The 22,530-nt window shown below is 43.4% G+C and overlaps 1 protein-coding gene and 1 long non-coding RNA gene across 25 annotated transcripts in view; one reads left to right on the forward strand and one right to left on the reverse strand.

Moving 5' to 3' along the window:
* LARP1B (La ribonucleoprotein 1B) overlaps positions 1 to 21,300 on the reverse strand; it is a 163,628-nt gene extending 142,328 nt beyond the window's left edge. For 7 of the 23 annotated variants that reach the window (XR_016211976.1, XR_016211974.1, XR_016211977.1 and 4 more), the window contains exons 1-5: positions 20,667 to 20,822; positions 14,358 to 14,416; positions 13,915 to 13,974; positions 8,186 to 8,360; positions 4,780 to 4,920 (exon numbers count right to left, since the gene is read on the reverse strand). Coding sequence is in view for 15 of the 23 variants with exons in the window: in XM_089302496.1 (XP_089158622.1) it covers positions 4,780 to 4,920; positions 8,186 to 8,360; positions 13,915 to 13,956 (358 nt within the window). In the remaining 8 variants the exon portion in view is untranslated. Of the gene's footprint in view, positions 1 to 4,779; positions 4,921 to 8,185; positions 8,361 to 13,914; positions 13,975 to 14,357; positions 14,417 to 15,862; positions 15,952 to 19,572; positions 19,710 to 19,858 lie in introns of those variants that run through there. The other 16 variants (XR_016211973.1, XR_016211972.1, XM_070047594.2 and 13 more) reach the window with 7 other exon arrangements.
* LOC108178132 (uncharacterized) overlaps positions 21,215 to 22,530 on the forward strand; it is a 28,231-nt gene continuing 26,915 nt past the window's right edge. Inside the window, exon 1 of one of the 2 annotated variants that reach the window (XR_016211981.1) lies at positions 21,215 to 21,351. This is a non-coding gene — a long non-coding RNA (uncharacterized LOC108178132). Of the gene's footprint in view, positions 21,356 to 22,530 lie in introns of both variants that reach the window. The other variant, XR_016211982.1, reaches the window with a different exon arrangement.

The raw sequence follows: 22,530 nt of genomic DNA on the forward strand, positions 1-22,530 counted from the left end.
ATATTCCGTTTTTAAACTTTTTGAAGTCCCCTCCCCACACATATAAGAAGTATCTTTGTTTCACTCAAGTGCACATACACACACAACCATTCAATGTAAAAAACAATGAGAAATAGGGCAAAGAAATGCAAATGGCCAATAGAGTGGTGCTCATATTGGCCCTAAGAAATGAAAAAAAGTCGTTCATCTTTCCCACTCTGACAAACATTTTAAGATCCTGTAATATTAAATATTGACAAAGACAGAAAAGATAACATTTATATAATGATAGGAAACTAAAAGGAGTCAGCTTTGGATATCAATTTGGAAAAATCTAATAAATGCAAATAAATGCAAATTCTACAGATAAGAGTTTCCCAGTCTTAGCACTTTAGATCCTGGTATGTGGAGCTATTCTGTGCAAGCTAAGATGTCTCTCATTCATCCTCAATCTCTACCCACTAGATGTCAGTATCACCCATTTATGATCCCAACTGTGTCAAATAGTAATAGCTTTAAGCAAAGTTAAGCATCTCCTGGGGAGAGGGAAGAACTCCCACTGAGAATCACTGGCCTAAACCTTGCTCTACCATACCCAATACTTATCTTAAAAGTCTTTTTCAAATATTTCTGCCTCAACCTAGAATAAACCATATTTAATTTCACATCCCAGTTTATTTTTTAAAACCTGATCATGACCCAATATACTGATTTCATAACCTACTCACAGGTTGCAGTCTGCAAAAAATTACCCGAGAGCCTCTTACACTTTTTTTTTTCTTTTTTTTACAGGCAGAGTGGACAGTGACAGAGAGAAACAGAGAGAAAGGTCTTCCTTTTTCAGTTGGTTCACCCTCCAATGGCCGGCGCGCTGCGGCCAGCGCACCGCGCTGATCCGAAGGCAGGAGCCCGGTGCTTCTCCTGGTCTCCCATGGGGTACAGGGCCCAAGCACTTGGGCCATCCTCCACTGCACTCCCTGGCCACAGCAGAGAGCTGGCCTGGAAGAGGGGCAACCGGGACAGAATCCGGCGCCCCAACCGGAACTAGAACCCGGTGTGCTGGCGCCGCAAGGCGGAGGATTAGCCTAGTGAGCCGCGGCGCCGGCGCCTCTTACACTTCTATACTAGAAAACATACATTAAAAGGTTCATGGTAGTAATTTAATATCAAAAAACAAAAACAATCCAAAGACAGATTTTATCAAATAGTGAAATATCATTTAATGTGGGGAGAAAAAAGAATGACTTAGAGTCATAAAAATAACATGCATGACAATTAGACAAAGTGAAAAAAATTACTTCCAAAGAATGTCAGTGGAGTCACACTGCAAGGCAATTTCAAATATGCAAAAAACTTTAACATTCAAGTTCAATTTTTCTAATTAGACAATGGATGAAATTATGGAGGGCATATACATTTTAAGGTAAGGTAGCATGTATCTTTTTTCCCCAAAGTTTTATTTGTTGGAAAAGAAGACTGGACAGAGAGATTCCATCTGCTATTCATTTCCCAGGGCCATGCCATGAGGTCTCCCTCATTGGCAGCAGGAAATCAAGTTCTTTGGCCACCTGTTGCCTCCCAGGTGCATTAGAAAGGAAGCTGGATCTGAAGTAGAGGCAGAATTCAATCCCAAGCATTTACAATATGGGATGCGGGCAACCCCAAGTGATGGCTTAACCTGATGCACCGCACCTTCCACCCAAGTAAGGTGCATTTCCTAAACAGGGTGTTGAGTTTCACCATATTGTCCCAACCAGCAGGTTAACTACTGAGCTAAATGCATGCCCCTGGAAATTTTAAAATGGCAATATTATATCTGAAAATTTCTCTTAGGTTTTTGTTTTTTTATTTTACAAGTTTTACAAGGTTTTTTTTTTTTTTTTTTTTAACCTATTTATTTGTTTTATTTGAAAGGTAGAATTACAGAGAGACAGAGAGAGGTCATCCACCTGCTGGTTCACTTCCCAGATGGCCGAAATGGCCGGAATTGGACTGATACAAAACGAGGAGCCAGGAGCTTCTTCAGGGTCTCCTACATGGGTGGAGGAGCCCAAGGACTTGAGTCATCTTCAACTACTTTCCCAGACCATTAGCAGAGATGTGGATCAGAAGTGGAGCAGCCAGGACTCGAACGGGCACCATTTGGGATGCCGCCACTGCAGGAAGAGGCTTTACCCACTATGCCACAGCACCGGTCCCTCTTTTATGCTTCCTTAACCACTTAAAGAACAACATATGATTTATCAGACTTAAAATCCAATCTAAGGGGCTGGCACTGTGGCATACTGCATTAAGCTGCCACCTGCAACACTGACATCATATATGGGCACTAGTTCAAGTCCCAGCTCCCTACTAATGAGCCTAGAAAAGCAGCTGAAGCTGACCGAAGTATTTGGGACCCTGCACCCATGGGAAACAAGATAAATCAGACTCCTGGTTTTGGCCTGGCCCAGCCCTGGCCACGGAGGCCATTTGGGGAGTGACCCAGCAGATGGAAAGATCTGTCTCTCCTGCCTTTCAAATAAATAATTTTTTTAAATTTTTTATTTCATGTGAAAACTATAAAATCTTCCAGTCCTCCTCTGCTTTCTGAAAACTGAACAAACCCTGTTGAAATAATGTATCTGGGGAAGGACTTTTAATGACAGTAATACTGATAGGATAGTTTACATTGGAAAGGCTAGGCTAACACTGAGACTAAATTTCAAAATGCCTGAAAATGACACACATTTTATTCCTCCTGCTGTGATACATCAAGAAATAAACACATCATGAAGTATTCCTACTTTCCTGCCCACACAAAAGAACCTAATCCTAACCAACCCTCTAATTCTTAATATCAGCTATATTGAGAAAGGAAAAAAAATAAAGATTATAAGCTAAAGAATACTCTGATAAAGCAATCAGCCAAACAGAAAATGTGAGAAATTCCACAAGACATGACCTACCAAACAGCAAAGAAAGTAACACTGTTGAGAATGTAAAACAGAACAGGTAATTTGGCAGTTTCTTATAGTATTATATATACAGTTACCATATGACCTATCAATCCATTCTAAGGGATCTACTTAACAAAGAACCATATGTATATCATAACAGCTTATACAAATGTACATAGCAGCAATACTCACAATGGCAAAAAAGTGAAACATTTTATTCATCAACAGATGAATGGATTAAGGGGTACATACAACTAACTGAATACCATTCAGCAATAAAGAGGAAGAAACTGATACATAACAATATAGATAAATCTGACAAACATTAACGCTGAGCAAAAGGAGCCACAAAAGGACAAAATACTCTTATATTGAATAGTTCTATTTATATGAAATTCTAGAAAAGGCAAAGTAATCTACAATGAATAAAAAGGTTAGAGTTGGTGATAATGATAGGTGTCGCTCCCCCTCTTCGTGGAGGAACAACACAGGACCCTGCGCTGTTCTCTCGTCTGCTCGGCCCTCCCCGGGTTTGCTGCTGGTTCTTCCCGTGTTGGCTACTATCCCTTCCACCTCCGTGGAAGGGCAGTTCCCCCTGGCCACATTCCCCACTTCCGCAGGGGAGCGGCACACCGCCGGCCGGCCTTCTCGGGGGCTGCACGGGCTCCCTTAGATGTTCCCCATAGATGTTCCCGGTGCATGCCGTCTCTCTCCTCCTTTATAGTCCTCCTCCGCCAATCCCAACTCGGCTGCCCACACGCCGAGTACGCTGCTCTCCTCCAATCAGGAGCAAGTCCTACAGTTTATTGGTTGAACTGGAGGCAGCTGTGCGGAAGCTGTTTACTTCTCTCCCAGCGCCATATTGTGGGAGAGCAGATGCATAGAATAAGTCTTAATTCCAGTAACTCAGTCTAGTCCGGTTGCTCCCCACAATAGGAATATTTGTAAATATAACTTATATTTCAGTAAAGTTGCTTTTCTAAAATGGTCCCAGAAACCACTCAGAAGAGGCTCCCATTAGCCAATATAGGGTAGTCGGAGCATGAGATTGAAATTATAGTAAAAGATTAGGATCCAAACAATCATAGTAAAAGATTATGACCCACTGAATAAATAAGCCATAAGTTCACAATAACAATGGAACATTGTTCCTTATAGAATGCCAAGTACAAAACATAGAAATGATACAGTATGAAAAATCTGCATGTATAACTATCACAGTCATGACTGAATTTGTCAAGAATTACTGATGTAATCTAAAGCTTTTATGAAAAGTTTTATGAGAAAATGATTATTTTTCAAGATCCCAAAGCCTCTCCCAATAAATTACAACTCAAGTGATTAAAGTTAATATCATGCATAACAGGACAAACCAAGATAATATGCATTTCCATAAGGTACAAAGAAAAAACTATGTTCTTTATAGTATCTGTCAATACTTTATAACTCAAATCCAATCATAAAGAAACACCAGAAAATTCAAAGGGATATCTGTGACTGTTTTATAGTCTTAAAAAAATGAACAGTATCAAAGAGAAAAATCTGTTACAGATTAATGAAGACTAAAGGGAAAAACAATTAAAATCAAAGGGTGATGACAGAATCTCAGGGGGGAAAACATACTTCTATATTTATATCTATATCCATATCTATCTACATATTAGTACATAGATAGATACAAAGGACATCAATGGGAAAATCTGGATAGTCATACTGTATTCATTTGAAGTTTCACTGTTGTTAACCTGCTACCATTACTACTGATGAAATATATTCTCAAGATTTATAGGGTGAAAAGAGTTGTGTTCACAAATTACTAAGCATTAAGACCAAGTCCTTTTTCTCTTAGAACATGACTTACTTCGTGTATCATTTCTCCTATTGGCATGTGCTGATTTATTTGTTTCAGGTTGACATCTTGAACTATTCCGGGAACCAGGTCTTTCTTGACTGTCTGGTCTTACATCATCCAAGTGGAGAGGTACCCACTTGTGCTTATTAGCTTGAAAAATACAAAATGAAATAATTTATTGATAATACAGTTTTCACTAACGCCTTGCAAATTCTGAAACTACTTTAAATTGTTACTTATACTTCTGTCCAATTATGACAATCTATTCAAAATATTACATATATACTACTTCCATCTCATACTTGATGGACTTTAGAATGGGATATATCTGATAAGACAATTATAATATATGCAGCAGAAGGTCAGGCTTTTGATTCAAAACACTTTTAATTTCAGATCACTGTCTAAAATATTCAGTTATTCAGAATGAGATTCCTTAAAATGTAAGTGGGTAAGTATAAAATTTATCTAACAGGTTTTTCACAGCTACTACATATGATAACTGTTATGATTATACCACAGAATTCTTAGAACTACCTATTCACAAATTCCAGTGAAGTTTCAAAGTGTTTATTATCCTGCCCAATCTATACTATTTACCAAATCAAAAAGACTCCTGAGCAAAGGAAAAACTACCATAGTAATCAAGCAAAGTTATAACAATTAAGGTAACAATACTGATTTCTTATAAATCTTGCAAAATGAGGATCAGATGAGAAAAAAATATAAGAGAAACTAAAAACTCTTTAAAGCCTATACTATATAAATTCTATCAGAGATTCACTGACTTTTTTTAGTTAAAAAAAAAGTGTTCTAAAGGATCAACTCATAACCTGGTTATATCAATCACTACATAAAATACCCAGCTATTAGCTGGCGCCGCTGTAGCTCAATAGGCTAATCCTCTGCCTGCGGTACCGGCACCCCGGGTTCCAGTCCCGGTTGGGGTGCCGGATTCTGTCCCAGTCACTCCTCTTCCAGGCCAGCCCTCTGCTGTGGCCCGGGAGGGCAGTGGAGGATGGCCCAAGTGCTTGGGCCCTGCACCCAAATGGGAGACCAAGAGAAGCACCTGGCTCCTGGCTTCGGATCAGCACAGTGCGCCAGCCGCGGCAGCCATTGGAGGGTAAACCAACGGAAAAAGGAAGACCTTTCTCTCTGTCTCTCTCTCACTGTCCACTCTGCCTGCCAAAAAAAAAAAAGAAATACCCAGCTATAGGGCTGACCAGTTTTAACTGATGAAGTTAAGATAAATTTCAGAGCATGATGGCAGATCTGTCATCTGTATGAATTCTAGACTACTTAACTAAGAAGCAGGAAAAGTGATAAAATGGTTAAGAAGCAGAGGAAATTCTTTTTCTAACAATCACTTAGCAATCCTGTTGCAACTACTTGAGCAATTACTCTTTGCCCATTGTATAACATGAACCTAATGCTCACCCTGCAGCTAGGGAACAGATACTTATTCTTTAAAAAAAAAAAAAAAAAAAAGATGTATTTATTTATTTATTTGAAAGACAGATTTACAAAGATGAGAGACCCAAGAGAGATTTTGCATTCCCTGGTTCACTCCCTAAATGGCGGCAACCACAGCCAGGCCAAAGCAAGGAGGTTCTTCCAGGCACTCCTACAAGGGTGCATGAGTGCAAGGACTTGGGACATCTGCTGCTGCTTTCCCAGGCCACTAGCAGGGAGCTTGGATAGGAAATGGAGCTGACAGGCCTCGAACTGGTGCCTTTTATGGGATGCTGACGCTGCAGACCATGGCTTAACCTGCTGTGCCACATGTTTTAATGGCTTTTCACACCACTCAAAATAAGATCCTAGTTCCACATAACTAAAGACGTATATACCGTGGACCTTGCCTATGTTTCCTACCCTATCTTGTGCCATTCTCTCAACACTCAGAACACTGAATGAATATGGTTTTTACAAAGCAAATAATAATCTTCTGTCCTTAGACAAACAAAAACTTTAGAAAACTAGCATGGATGAAGACTTTTTTCTTTCAAACTATAATTTTTATGAGGGAATGCTAAAAGGGAAACAGCTGACCAAAATTATTCTCACTTCTCTTAAAACAATGAAGTATCTCATTTTCTCGGAACTCCCTAAAAAACAAGGAGCAGTTCCAATTCAGATTTAAAAGAAAAGTATTTATCATACAACTTCGAGAATGTCAACCACATATATAAGTGGAACTTCATTCCATTTACCTGCATAGATTATGAGGGCTTAAAAAAGCATGTGGGGGCCGGCGCTGTGGTGCAGAGGGTTTAACACCCTGGCCTAAAGCACCGGCATCCCATATGGGCACCAGTTGGAGACCCAGCTGCTCCACTTTCTGTACAGCTCTCTGCTATGGCCTGGGAAAGCAGAAGATGGCCCAAATGCTTGGGCCCCTGCTCCTGGCTTCAGATCGGCGCAGCTCTGGCTGTTGCGGCCATCTGGCAAGTGAACCAGGGGATGGAAGACCTCTCTGTCTGTAACTCTTTCAAACAGATAAAATAAATCTTAAAAAAAAAAAAAAAAAAAGCATGTGGGAAAAATGGAATAAAAAGATAACGTAAGGGGCTGGCATGGTGGCACAGTGAGTTAAGCTATTGTCTGAGATGCCAGCATCCCATTAGTACAGGTTCAAGTCCTGGCTGCTGTACTTTTTTTTTTTTTTAAGATTTATTTATTTATTTGAAAGGCAAAGTTACAGAGGCAGAGGCAGAAAGAGAGCTCTTCCATCCGCTGGTTCACTCCCCAAATGGCCACAATCACCGAAGCTGGGCCAACCTGAAGCCAGGAGCCTGGAGCTTTTTCTGGGTCTTCCATGCAGGCACAGGTGCTCAAGCACTTGAGCTATCTAATACTGCTTCCAAGGCCATGGCAAAGGGTTGGATCCTAAGTGGATCAGCCAGGTCTCAAACCAGCACCCATATGGGATGCTGGCACTGCAGGCAGCGCCATTACTCACTCTGCCACAGTGCCAGCCCTTCTCCTGTAGGAGACCTAAATGGAGACCTTGGCTTCTGGCTTCCATGTGGAAGACCAGGACACAGTAACTGGCTCCTAGCTTTGCCCTGGGCCAGCTCTGGCCATTGCAGCCATTTGGGGAGTGAACCAACAGATGGAAGATCTTTTTCTATCTCTCTTCTCTGTAACTCTGCCTTTCAAATACATCTTTTTTTAAAAAAAGGTAATGCAAAATTTCAGTGAAGTTATTGAACTCCCCTGCCTAAGTTAAATGCAAAAAAGCTCATACTATAAAAACAAATCAATTACTATTGCATATGGTTTATCCTGAAGAAATACAAAATACATATTGATGACTATTAGTGAGCAATTCATTAATTACAATTCTTCCTTGCTATAACTTTTTTCAAAAACTTTCACACACATAACACAGATAACATAAGGATTAACTGACCTCTTTTTCGTTGATTACTTGATTGAGCCTCATCTTCACTGACGTTTTCACCAGGGCCATCTAATTTTATTTCCCGGTTTTCTTTACTCTCGTTGTTACTTTTCTTCTCAGTCTTCTCTTCTTTTTCCTTTCTATTCTGCATCTTCTTATTCCCTTGACTGATGACACTATGACACTACAAACAAAGTTTTCTAGATGAAATAATTTCCATTAACATTTTCTTAAGTATAACCAAAAATCTGTGGTAATACGTTTTACCTAAATATTGCCAAACAAATCACAATCTAAAATAACTATTTTTCAAGACACTTAAAAGTCAAGCTCTAGACTTTGAGAAAACAGGCATTGAGTAGTTGATAAAGGATTTCTGTATAAAACATAAAATGAACTCTCAAAACTCCTTCTCCGAAGGAGAAAATATTTTTTAAAAAAATGGACCTGAGGGCCGGCGCCGTGGCTCACTAGGCTAATCCTCCACCTAGCGGTGCTGGCACACCGGGTTCTAGTCCCGGTCGGGGCACCGGATTCTGTCCCGGTTGCCCCTCTTCCAGGCCAGCCCTCTGCTGTGGCCAGGGAGTGCAGTGGAGGATGGCCCAGGTGCTTGGGCCCTGCACCCCATGGGAGACCAGGAAAAGCACCTGGCTCCTGGCTCCTGCCATCAGATCAGCGCGGTGCGCCGGCCGCAGCACGTCGGCCGCGGCGGCCATTGGAGGGTGAACCAACGGCAAAGGAAGACCTTTCTCTCGGTCTCTCTCTCACTGTCCACTCTGCCTGTCAAAAAAAAAAAAAAAAAGTGGACCTGAGTTGATGAGACTCTTCATCAATTATTGCTGGTGGACAAATATATATAAAAAGATAATCCACATTAGTCAGAGAAATAAAAATTAAAACCACAATTTCAAATCACTGATCACTTACTAATGGCTAACTTTGGTTTAAAATGGACATAGTAAGAGTTGGTGAGGAACTGGACTCTTTTAACACTGTTGGGAGCAAAGTTTGGCAGTTTCTTAGAGCTGCCCATGGTCCAGCCATTCTACAACAGTTATTTAACCAAGAAAAATCAAAGTAGATATCCATGTAAAAATATTTTAAAGATTTATTTATCTGAAAGAGTTATAGAGAGGAAGACACACAAAAAGAGGGGAGACAGGGAAAGAGTGAGAGAGGGTAAGAGGGAGAGAGATGTTCCATCCACTGGTTCACTCCCCAGATGGCTGCTGGGCCAGACCAAAGCCAGGAGTTAGAACCTCTGAGTCTCCCATGTTAGGTGCAGGGGCCCAAACACTTGAGCCATGTTCTGTCATTTTCCTAGGAACATTAGCAGGGAGCTGGAATAGCTGGTACTCGAACTGACACCCATACGGAATGCCAGTTTTTCAGGTGGTGGCTTTACTTGATACACCACAGCACCGAGGCCCCAAGTAAAATTTTATGCACATATATTTTTATAGCAGTTTCCTTTGTAATAGTAAAAAATTGGAATCAATCCAAATGTCCATCAACAATAGGCTACATCCATATACTAGAACACTACTTAGCAACAAAATGGACTGATAAAAACATGTCGAATCTCAATATAGTTATATTGATGATGAGACCACATTTACAAGGAAGGGGGAATTCAAAGATTTCATGGAAAAAACTATGCACAGATTTCAAATTTTTTTTGCACCTTTTTTTTTTTTTAAAGATTTCTTTATTTGAAAATCAGAGTTACACAGAGAGAGGAGAGGCAGAGAGAGCGAGAGGTCTTCCACCCGATGGTTCACTCTCCAGTTGGCTGCAATGGCTGGAGCTGTGCTGATCCAAAGCCAGGAGCCTCCTCCAGGTCTCCCATGTGGGTGCAAGGGCCCAAGGACTTGGGCCATCTTCTACTGCTTTCCCAGGCCATAGCAAAGCGCTGGATTGGAAGTGGAGCAGCCAGGACTAGAAGCGGCAGCCATATGGGATGCTGGCACTTCAAGCCAGGGCATTAACCTACTGCACCACAGTGCCAGTCCCTTTTTGCACCATTTTAAACTTAACAATTTTTAAAAAATATTTATTTACTTCTTTGAAAGTCAGTTACAGAGAGAGAGGAAGAGACAGATAGTCTACCTGCTGGTTCACTCTCCAGATGGCCACAATGGCCAGGGCTGGGCCAGGTGGAAATTAGGAGCCAGGAGCTTCCTCCAGGTCTCCCTCATGGGTGGCAAGGGCCCAAGCACTTGCGCCATCTTCCAGGGCTTTTCCCAGGCCATTAGCAGGTATCTCAAGTGGAGGCTTTACCTGCTATACCACAATGTCAGTCCCTAGAATTTGTATTTATTTGAAAGGCAGAGAGACAGAGATCTCCAATCCACTGGTATACTCCCCTAATGCCTGTAACAGCCAGAGTTGGACTAGGTCAAAGGTGGAAGCCAAGAATTCAATCCGAGTCTCCTACATGCATGGCATGGACCCAAGGACTTGAGCCATCACCAGCTGCCCCCAAGGGTGTGCATTATCAAGGGCTGAAATTCAGAGCAGAGCAGGAACTAGAAATCAGTCACTACAATTTAGTGAGCTGGCCTTCTAGGCAGCATTTCTACCACTGCTTCAAATGCCCAACCCATAAACTTTTTCATGAACTTTTTAAAGTATCCTTGCATAAAAATGTGAATTAATTTAAAGAGACAGAAAGCACTTCAAAGGAATGTGAGAAAATTTCTGGGAGCAATGGTTAAGTTCATATTCTTGACTGCGGTGACAGCTTATACCACAAGTATATCCAGGTCAAATTTTAAACTTTTTGAATGGCTTTTATATCACAAACTGTTTAAATATATGAATAACTGCATACCAATATTACTACACAAATCACAAACAGTAACAAAGCAAAGCATGTTACCAGAAAATCATATAGACCACAATTCTTTTTTCTTTTTTTTTTAATTTGACAGGTAGAGTTACAGACAGTGAGAGACAGAGAAAGGTCTTCTTCCTCCCATTGGTTCACCCTCCAAATGACCGCCATGGCCAGAACTGCACTGATCCGAAGCCAGGAGCCAGGTGCTTTTCCTGGTCTCCCATTTAGGTGCAGGCCCCAAGCACTTGGGCCATCCTCCACTGCCCTCCCAGGCCACAGCAGAGAGCTGGACTGGAAGAGGAGCAACCGGGACCAGAACCGGAGCAGAGAGCTGGAGCTGGACTGGAAGAGGAGCAACCGAGACCAGAACTGGAGCAGAGAGCTGGACTGGAAGAGGAGCAACCGGGACCAGAACCGGCGCCTACACGGGATGCTGGCACAGCAGGCGGAGGATTAACCAAGTGAGCCATGGCACCAGCCCCTAGACTACAGTTCTAAAATTAGGATATTTTAGAACCATCTTTCAAAGTTTCAATTAAAAAATCCATTGCATATTTCTCAATATGATATGTATGTGCACATATACATATATACACGAGCACTTCAACATGCATTAAAAAAATAAAAGGGGCCGGGCTGTGGAGTAGAGGGTGAAGCCACAGCCTGCAGTGCCAGCATCCCATGTGGGCGTCGGATTAAGGCCCAGCTGCTCTGCTTCCAACCCAGCTCTCTGCTATGGCCTGGGAAAGCAGTACAGATGGCCCAAGTCCTTGGGCCCCTGCTCCTGCATGGGAGACCAGAAGAAGCTCCTGGCTCTTGGCTTCAGATCAGCACAGTTCCAGCTGTTGTGGCCAACTGGAGAGTGAACCAGTGGATGGAAGACCTCTCTCTCTCTCTCTCTGCATAACTCTGACCTTCAAATAAATAAATAAATAAATCTAAAAAAAAAAAGAGAGAGAGAGAGAGACTATAAATTGCGGTGGGCATTTTCTAGAGGTTGATGCCTGTCTGAATCTCATTAGTGAGCCTGGATTCAATTCATGCCTCCAGCTCCCTGCCAGATCCTAAAAGGCAGCAGGTGATGGCTCAAGTAATTGGGTCCCTGCCACCTACATGGGAGAAATGGATTACATTCCCAGCTGTGGGCTTCAGTCTTAAACACAGCCTTGCCCTGGCTGTTGAGCATTGGCAGCATGTTACCAGTAGATAGACTGTTTTCTCTGTCTCTTAAAAATAAAAAAAAAAAAAAAAAAAAAGGAAATATATACATCAAAAGAAAACACACATACATAGCAAATTGTGAAACACAAAATGGGCTTCCACTAGACACACTGAAAATTTATCTCAGGGCCAGTGGTGTGGTATAGTGGGTTAAGCCACCAACTGCAGTGCCAGGATCCCTTATGGGCTCTGGTTCAAGTCCCAGCTGCTCAACTTCCAATCCAGCTCCCTAATGCACCTGGAAAAGCAGTAGAAGATGGCCCAAGTCCTTGGGCCCCTGGACCTACATGCAAGACCCAGAAGAAGCTCCCGGCTCCTAGCTTCGGACCAGCCCAGTTCCAGCCGTTGCAGCCATTTGGGGGAATGAACCAGCAGATGGAAGATTGGTTTGACCCTCCCTCCCTCTAATTCTGTCTTTCAAATAAATAAATAAATCAGGAAGGAAGGAAGGAAGAGAGAGAGGGAGGAAGAGAAAAAAGCAGAAGGGAACAGAAGGGAAGGGAATGAGAAAGGAAGGAAGAGAAAGAAAGAAAACTAATCTCTTTGGACCAGTGCTGTGGGATAGCAGGTAATGACACAACCTGTAACACCAGCATCCCATATGGTTGCTGCTTAAAGTCCCAGCAGCTCCACTGCCCATCCAGTTCCCCGCTAACGTGCCTGGGAAAGCAGCGGAAGATGGCCTAAGTCCTTGGGTGGGCCCCTGTACCCACCAGGGAGACCTGGAAGAAGCTCCATGCTTCAGCCTGGCCCAGTCCTGGCTGTGGAGCCATTTGGGGAGTGAACCAGCAGACTGAAGATCTCTTCTCTTCTTTTCTTTCTCTCTCTCTCTCTAACTCTGTCTTTCAAATAAATAAATCTTTTAAAAATTGATCTCTTGATTTGCAGGCATTATAAAAAGATGATAGGGTCTCTCCATGCACCAACCTAAGAATACAACCTCCTGGGCCCATGCTTCACCATCAGTAGTGGTGGTATCCCATATGGGTGCTGGTTCAAGTCCTGGCTGCTCCACTTCTGATCCAGCTCCCTGTTAATGTGCTTAGGAAAAGCAGCAGCAGATGGCCCAAGTGCTTGGGCCCTTGCACCTGCACAGAGACCTAGATGAAGTTCCTAGTCCCTGGTTTCAACCTGGCCCAGCCCTGGCCATTGCAGCCATCTGGGAAGTGAACCAGCAGACGGAAGATCTCTCTGTGTCTCTGCCCCTCTCTCTGTAATTCTGACTTTCAATAAATAAATAAATAAATCTTTAAAAAATATATGTACATGTAACCTCCCAGTAATACAACCAGATGAGGGAAATGTGATGAATGAAATTAAACATCTGAAAAGTGGGTAAAACTATAAAAAGGGTAGCTGCCAAGTTTTCAGTTTCTCCTTATCAGTGTATATAATTTTATAAAACGATTGTGTTTTAGTATAATTTATAATGTGTTCATTATCACAGGCAATAATAGGTGACATTTTCCATGGCTAAAGCTTAAGACACCAGGTTCATTACTAACACTATTAGCAGAGTCAAAGAATGACTGAAAATTAAACTAACAAGAAAGTTATCTTATTGATGAAGTCTTTAAATATGTTCCTAGGGCAACAATTGTTTAGATTTTAAGTAAAATAAATTCATGTTGAGAGGCTATTTTTCATTTTTAAAAATAAATCTTAAAATAATACTCACTCCAGTGTTCACTAATTCACTTGGTGTTGGCCAGTTCGCCATATCGCTGAAATCACTAGGCTAAAAAGTAATGAATAAGTGTTATGTCTGCAAATTATTTTGGCAATTTTAAATAGAAAAAAATACTTTATAAAACTGCCTGCATCTTTAAAAATTACTTATAGCCAATTACATATTGCCAAACTGACCCAAAAGTTTCTCCAAACGGAAGACAACTTTGGTCTTATTATCCAACTTCAAGTATGTTTAATGATATTGACTAAATTGAGATAGATGATAATAGAATCATCTGGGAACTGGATAAAGGTTACAATTCTCTGAATATTAGCATTACACTAACATCAGTAAGACAATTAGAAAAATATATTTCTGATACTTGAAAAGTCCCTAATAACAACATTCACAACCAATACAGTTAAGAACTATTTCTTGCAAAGACATACCTTATTAGGTTTCTTTGTCTTGAGTTTTCCAGCTTTTATAGTTTTTGGGGAACTGAGCTCTGAAAAAAATAAACAGAATTATTTTTACTAATTCAATAAGTATATTTAACAAAGTATAAGTCAATGTAGTTATCACTCAACAAAATTCAAAGTTCTACAACTCACATTTAGCACACAGATTTAAACCAGTCTCCAATATCCAAATCAAGAAGAAATATTAACAGTTTACTTACACTGGACAGACCAATCCTTTCATTAACATTACAGCATATGAAAAATCAGAAGCATGTTTTAATAAAGTTGACTCAATTTCCAAAAAACTACATTTTTTAAGATTTATTTATTTATTTGAAAGGCTAAGTTACAGAGGAAAAGACAGAGATTGCTTCTATCTGCTAGTTCACTCCCCAGTGGCCCCAACAGCCAGGGCTGGGTGGGCCAAAGTCAGGAGCCTTTTCCAGGTCTCCTAAGTGGGTGCAGAGGCCCAAGGACTCATGCCACCTTTCCACTGCTTTCCCAGGCTCATTTGGCAGGGAGCTGGCTTGGAAGTGAACAGTAGGCTGTGGCTTAACCCACTACAGCACAACACTGGCCCCAGAATACATTTTTATACACAATTAATACAATCATCAAAAACCATCTGGAAAATAGGTCAGAGGACTTTAAACTATCTGTCCCAGGAAACAAACAGGTTTGGCAACCCTAATAGTGTACCTAGACGCAAACCATAAAAAAGACAGTAACTGCTCCTGTAAAAGTTTGTCTAAGACCTTCACTGTATCACTACTTGTCTTTACCTTGAGTCAGAACATAATGGTTGACAATAAAAATCAATACACTGTCCCCAGTGAAGAATACTTTATACAGTCTTTTAGTTTTGTTCATTAGCTAGCAAAGTTACTAGATGGCATGATCATCTCACTAAGCATGGCCTAAAGTAAACATTAAAAAACGCAAACAAACTTGGAATCTGTTTTTATAGCTAACACAATAATCCAGCAAAACATGAATCCATGGGCCGTGGCAATGATCAATTTATAGAATAGAGCCATCTTTGAATTAAAATCCAGACACAGATTTAAGTAAGATGTAGAGTACATATCAAAGAAAAAGAGGCCAGTGTTGCAGCATAATGGGTTAAGCCCCTGCCTGAGACGCTGGTATCTCATACTGGTATCCCAGCTGCTCCACTTCATAATGTGGGCACATATGTATAATGCTTACACAACTGTTGGATCTAATTCTAGACAATGTTTAGACAAATACTGTTCTCTATTAGTAATTTAGGTCTTTTCCTTGCTCACAGGCTTCTTGTTTTCTCCTCTGTACCTATATGTTTTCCTACTGCAACTACTTTTTCTTAATGAAATACTCTTCTCATATGCACATATATACATCTTAAAATACAAAAAAAAAATCCAATACCTAAAGCATAAATACGAATACAACTTTAACGAACTGCAAAGTATCAGCATGGTGCTATAACCCGTGTATAAAGCCATCACCTGCAAAGCTGGCATTCCATACGGGTTCCAGTTTCTGTCCCTGCTGCTCCACTTCTGTTCCAGCTCCCTGCTAATATGCCTGGGAAAACCTGCAGAAAATGGTCCAAGAGCTTGGGTCCCTGCCACCCACATGGGAGGCCCAGATAAAGCTCCTGGCCATTGTGACCAACTGGGGAGTGAACCACCTTAAGGAAAATCTGCGTGTATGTGTGTGCTACTGTTTCAAACACAACAATTAAAAAAAAAAAAAAAAAAGAGACAGACCTAAAAACAAATTTAAGGTACCAGTGCCTCCAAATATATATAAAATACACATGCTGTGTTACCCACATGTGTCTACCTTTTAAAAACCATTGGATGAGATGCTTTTTTGATGAATATTCCAGTATCTTTAAAACATTATTCTTAAACTGTGGGAAATTTTTTAGAGCTTCAATTCTCTAAACGAAAACTTCAGTGCAGCAGAGTTTAAGAAAATGCATTGCGCCAGCCGCGGCGGCCATTGGAGGGTGAACCAACGGCAAAAGGAAGACCTTTCTCTCTGTCTCTCTCTCTCACTGTCCACTCTGCCTGTCCAAAAAAAAAAAAAAAAAAAGCATTGATAGTATTTCACATGATTTTATCATTTGAGGGGGGAAATGTGGTAAAGTGCCCTTTTGGCATAGTGAATTCTTTTCCCCCAAAGATTTATTTGCTTGAAAGGCAGAGGTAAAGAAAGAGGTCTTCTATCTGCAGTTTCACTCCCCAAATGGCCCCAACAGGCAGGGCTGCACTGATTCGAAGCCAGGAGCCTGGAGCTTCTTCCAGGTCTCCCAAGCAGGTGCAGGAGCCCAAAGACTTGGTTGGGCCATCTTATACTGCTTTCCCAGGACATTGGAAGAAGAACAGCCGTGACTTGAACTGGTGCCCATATGGGATGCCTGCACTGCAGGCTGTGGCTTTACCCCCTATGTGACAGTGCCAGCCCCACCACAGTGAGTTTTTTAAATGTTTAACAATGTATAGACTCCATTCTCATACTCCCATATAGTAAAAGTATCAATTTGCATAGAACAGCCCTGTGACCAAACTGTTCCATTTCTCAGCATCTACCCTAGACAAAGGCATACCAGCATCCCAAGAGGTATGCATAAAAATGCTAATTGTCTCCATTTAAATAAGAAAATGGAAGCTATTTGCTAAGTTAATGGACTACTCTTCTGCAATTTTTGAAAGAAATTTAGATTAAAAAGGATCAATTAACACTTAAAAAATAGACATTTTATGTTCTAAACACATATACAGAACATATTTAGAAGCAACGTCATAGGAAGTCCTGAAAAGATATTTGGTAAACGGGTGATTACTTTCTTTGAAGGAGAGGGACATCCGAAGTTCTATTTTTATAGAATATATTTATGGATTACTTACATAATTTAACTGTTATTTCATTAGAGTAATAAGAGTAACATAATTGAGATTTCTGAGAAGTAGACATTGGGAGAAAAGAGAATTAATGAGCAATCAATATAGGATCAAAATAGAATAAAGCTGAAATAGAAGAAAAAATGTTTAGATATTATGTTTTTGTGAGTGAAAGAAGGGAAATTAGAAAGCAGATTTTTAACATGTAAAATATAATCATAGCTACAAGTGATTAATAAATCCCATATTACGATTTTAAAAGGTCTCCAATATAAATAAAATTATTTTAACACAACATGAAGACACAGATTAGGCCAAGTTCTTTCTGGTCTCCTAACTGAATTCAAGACAGCAAGGGCACTAAGCCTCTCAGATGGGTCAGGCTTTGGCTGAGTGCCTTACCTGGACCTCTAAACAACATCAATACACTCCAGAACACCCTACAAGTGGAAGAAAGTCTCACAAAGATATCAAGAGCCCACTTCATTTAGGTCTGCAGGTACTAATACAGAGAAAATTCAAGATTTATCCCCTGAAATACTCCCCTATGTTTCCAACCTCGGTAATAAATTTTCTGGCAAAATTCTGGGCACAGAATTCCTTTACCTCATTAGCAGAATAACAGTAGGTCCCCGTTCAGCCAAAACAAACCTGGCTTAACTCTGTTGCTAAAGCATGATTAATATGCTTCCCTTTCTGAGTATTCTGTTTTGTAGATTAACTTTTACAAGTACCCTACCAATAAATTACTAATTTAACACTTCTTGGTTTGTACCTACTCTAAACCCTAAATAACCTTCTTTATTCTTGAAGTTATAAACTTGTTTAGGAAAATAGGAAGTTAAAGTACACAGGTAAATATACAGATGGTTCTCTGGTATTAGGAAACTTATTCATTTACAAAGCCCAAAAATCTAGCCAGAAGTCAACTAGTTAGTGAGTACCCAAGTGTCTCAGCACAGTGCATTCCTACATCACAACCTCTTATCTAAATTAGCTAAGTTACTCAACTGCAAATAAAAGTTGTAGAACAGTGCAGGCCACACTGGACAAAGACTATAGTTAATACACTGCTTCCAGTAAGAGTAACAGTATTCCTGGGTGCACAGAATGGATTCCAAAGACACAAAGTGTTTCCTACAGAAACATCAACAAAACCGAAACTTCGTGAATCCCACCATACATCAAGGATCACCTAATTCTTAATCTTCAATGAACACTGGAGTAGGAAGGCACCTGTTAGGACATTAAACTGAAATATTTTCACCAATCATTTGCAATTAAAACCCCCAAGTCACTTTTAAGTCTTAAAACCTGTAAAATTGGTTTTACAACCAACCAAGAGTTCATTTTCTGGTGTTTACCCGATATAATGTATAATTAAGGTTAGAAGTAGGGAGGTAAGATAGCCATTCAGATTTTGCTTTCTTTGCTAAATTTTACTCTCTTCAATAAGTAACAGGCAGCAGGGAATTACACTAATATTAAACCTACAGCCAATTTTAATGTTTGCTCCAACTATGGAAATTAATGAACAACGAAGGAAGGAAGTGCATTTCTGTACAAAAACTAAAGAATTCAGTGAAGTCCACACTTATCTCCCTCTACTGGAGTTCCTGGGAAGAAACGTGGGTTTACAACAACCACCTTATGTTTTGTACCACCACATCCTTCATCTCATTTGATTCTCACAACCCCGTAAAAGTGTTCAAATTTTTTTCTGTTCCACTGTTAACCTTTAAATTTAAGTAGCAAAGCCTTGCAAGAAAACAGCTGTTATGTCTACACAAAAGCTCAATTAATTCATTACAATTTAACATGGCAAAAATGAAAGACACTGCCTTTTCATTTTATCTAGCTTTTCCATTTTTAAAACAACCAGGGCAGTTGCTGCAACCAAAATAAAGCACCAAGGGCCATACTGCATAGGTCAGCATTCAAATGCTGACCACACAATCTAATCTCAAAAGGGAATAAGAGCTCACAGAATGTTAGATCACAATTTCCCTAACGTGCAATTCACTCTCCTGTGTCAAACTATCCTGTTTCAATTATTTTCACTCACAATCATCGCCCAAAGCACTTTATGAGCCACCACACTCAGGGTCTCATGTTCAATGACTCCTTAGCAGTGTTCTGAAAACCTTGATTTTTTTTTCCGTTTTATCAACAAAACATCACAATCGCATTTCCACTTGGAAATAAATCTCCTTTGCTCCAACTTGCTGTAAATCTATTTACAAATCCGCCCAAATTTCCCCCCTAGAATGAACCGCGCTGACGATCCAAAGTTAAAGCTACTTTACCGAGTCACTCATTCACACAGTTCTGGGCCGCGCCAGCGGGGCCGCGCTGCCAAGTTTACCCCCTCCGTGCCCCCATCAGTCAAGGAGAACCTGAGGTCCCACCTCTTCCTGTCGCTCCCTTCCCACATGTCCATTTATGTAAATGGGTATCGTGAATGACACCTTGGCAAGAAATACCTTCGACTGACAGGGAAGCCGGGCCCGCCCCTCCCCCAGCCCCGCGCGGCCAAGTCCAGGAGTCGCCCCTCCGCACCCTCCCCGAGCCCCCCGCGGAGAAGCCACAGACCTGCCTCCAGAGTCTCCAGCGGGGGCGGCGGCGGGCCCGTCCCGGCGGGGGACAGGTGCTGGGGAGGCTTTTTGGTCCAGGGGTTTTCCTTAGGCGGCAGCGGCGGCGGTGGTGGTGGCAGTGGCGGCGGCGGCAGCTTTTCCTCGGGGCCGGCCGCTGCCGCCTCATCTCGGGCGTCCTCGGCCGGCGGCTCCCGCGGCGGCGGTGGCAGCGGCTCCCCGCCGAAGGGGCCCCCGGGCCCGCGCGCCTTGTGCGCCAGGTGCAGGGACAGGGGCCTCACGGGCACGGCCGCCTGGGGCACGCTGTGTCCCAGCACTGGCACCGGAGACGGCTCTCCCCGCGCCCCCGCGCTGGTGCTGGCCGCGGCCCTTTCCTCCCTCGCCGCCTCCTTCCCGTCTCGATCCGGCGGGGGCGGCTGCTCGGCCTGCCGGCTTGCCGCGGCCAACCGCGACTCCCTCTCTGCGGCCGCCGCGGGCGGATCCTCCCGAGAGTGAACGGCGGGCACCGGGGCGCGAGCAGACATCGTCCCCTTGCCCCAGCCACCCCAGCCGGGGGGGGCCCGGGGCCAGGGAGCCCGGGTGCCCGTCGCTCCGCCGGGGCACCGACTAGCGCCGGCCTGGGGCACAGAACCCGAGAGCCCGGCCGCCGTCGCCGCCACCGCCGCCCGCCGAGGCCGCGCAGCGCCCGGCGTGCCGGCCCGCGTCGAACGGAGCGCTAACCGCCCGCCGGCCCAGCCCTCGTCGGCGGCGCACGCCCAGAGCCAGCTAACACGCGCCGGGCGCCGCAGCCGGGAGCCGCGAGCCCTCACCTGGCGCGGGCAGCTGCGGAGGAGCCGGCAGCCGGGCTGGAAGACCTTTAGCGGCGTCTGGAGGCGCAAGCCGCTCGCGCCGGTAACTGCTCGAGGGGCGGGGCGGCGGCAGCGGAGGCGGGCCGAGGGGCGGGGCGGGACCTCCTCGCGGAGCGTGACGTGGCTGCTCCCCGACCCCGGCCGCCGCCGCCGCCGCCGCGCTGCGCGAGGTGGCCGCCCGCCCTGAGGGCCGGCCCCGCCCAGCGGCCCGCCGAGGGGGAGGAGGGCGCACCGGGCGATTCCCGGCTCGCGGGTGACGGTCGCCCGGGCTGTGAGCGCAGGGGCGGGGCGCCCGCCGGCCCTCTATGACTCGCCGGCGGGCTCGCGCTCGGCTCCCGCGGCGGCGACGACCGCCACCCGGGCCGCGGGGCGGGGCGGGTGGCGCACGTGGCGCTGGGGGAGCCGCCGGGCGATTTGCCCTTAGGCTCCGGGACCGAGTGGCCCCTGGGCGAAGGGCGCTGGGGCGGTGCTGGCCGCCACCCCCACCAGCACCGGGTGCCCCCGCGTGGGCCGGGGTCTCCGACCGGGCCGCTGTGCCCTTTGCGCCCAGCGCCTTAGCGCGGTGAAAGTTCCCTCCCTGGCGCTTCGGGGGCATCGCGGTGACCTGGAATCTGGAGCCAGGAACGCAGTGAAAGCGGTGTTATCTGTAGGTAATTGTTTATGAAACCTTTGCCCCGAAATTTGAGTTACTGCACTTCCCTGCCCTGATTCCCACCCACAAACTGAAATATTTTTAAAGTGCCCTTGTGTGAAACAGCTAATATTTCGCTTTTGAACTTTTTTATTCAGTATCCCTATAATTTGAAGGACTAACACTTGATGACGAATTATATTTTTTCACTAGAATGAATTTTAAAGTAGTACAAATTTTTTGATGATAAATCCGATAGGAGCTTCTGTATGGCCCTCAAATTCAGTTAGACATGATACTGGTTTTATGTGCGTTTATTTATGAGTTAATGTTTATGTGCGGGTACAAGGTCTCTGAGCAGAGATTCAATTCAATCAGATTTTTTTTCTCAGCCCTTCCCCCACCCCTGTAAGGATTTGGGAGGAATTCTTCCTGGTTCCTTTAAGGCTGCCAAACCAGGCACATATAATGTCTGGGATTCCCACCTCCCTTGGGTTTCACTTAAATCACATTAAATTTGAGGTTACGGGGTGTTTTTTTGTTTGCTTTTCGCTTTTTTTAAAGATTGATTTATTTATTTGAAAGAGTTACACAGAGAAAGGCAGAGAGAGAGAGAGGTCTTCCATTGCTGGTTCACTCCTCCAATTGGCCACAATGTCCAGAGCTGCCTGGATCAGGAGCCAATAGCCAGGAGCTTCTTCCGGGTCTCCCACGTGGGTGCAGGGGCCCAAGGACTTGGGCCATCTTCTACTGCTTTCCCAGGCCATAGCAGAGAGCTGGGTTGGAAGCAGAGCAGCTGGGTCTTGAACCAACACCCATTTGGGATGCCGGCACTGCAGGCAGCGGCTTTACCCACTTTTTGTTTTTAACTTAAATTATTTCCCTAAGGCTAATCTATTTATTCAGCAGCTATAAACAATAAGACTTGTGTTCCATATCAGTAATCTCTAATTTATCAGACCCTTATCCACCTCCTGAATCCAGTTGCGATTAAGTGGGAATTTTACTTCCATCTATATCCCTGAGATGGGACACTTTTACCAGCTCTGTTATGAGTAAAGCTTTGTGTTTTTAACTACCGGGGCCGGTGCTACAGGGCAGCAGGTTAATGTCCTGGCCCAAAGCGCCAGCATCCCATATGGGCGCCAGTTTAAGACCAGGCTGCTCCACATCCGATCCAGCTCTCTGCTATGA

The sequence above is a fragment of the Oryctolagus cuniculus genome, chromosome 8, assembly GCF_051225735.1.
Source record: "Oryctolagus cuniculus isolate XC-2025 breed Fujian yellow rabbit chromosome 8, ASM5122573v1, whole genome shotgun sequence".
NCBI classification, from domain to species: Eukaryota; Metazoa; Chordata; class Mammalia; order Lagomorpha; family Leporidae; genus Oryctolagus; species Oryctolagus cuniculus.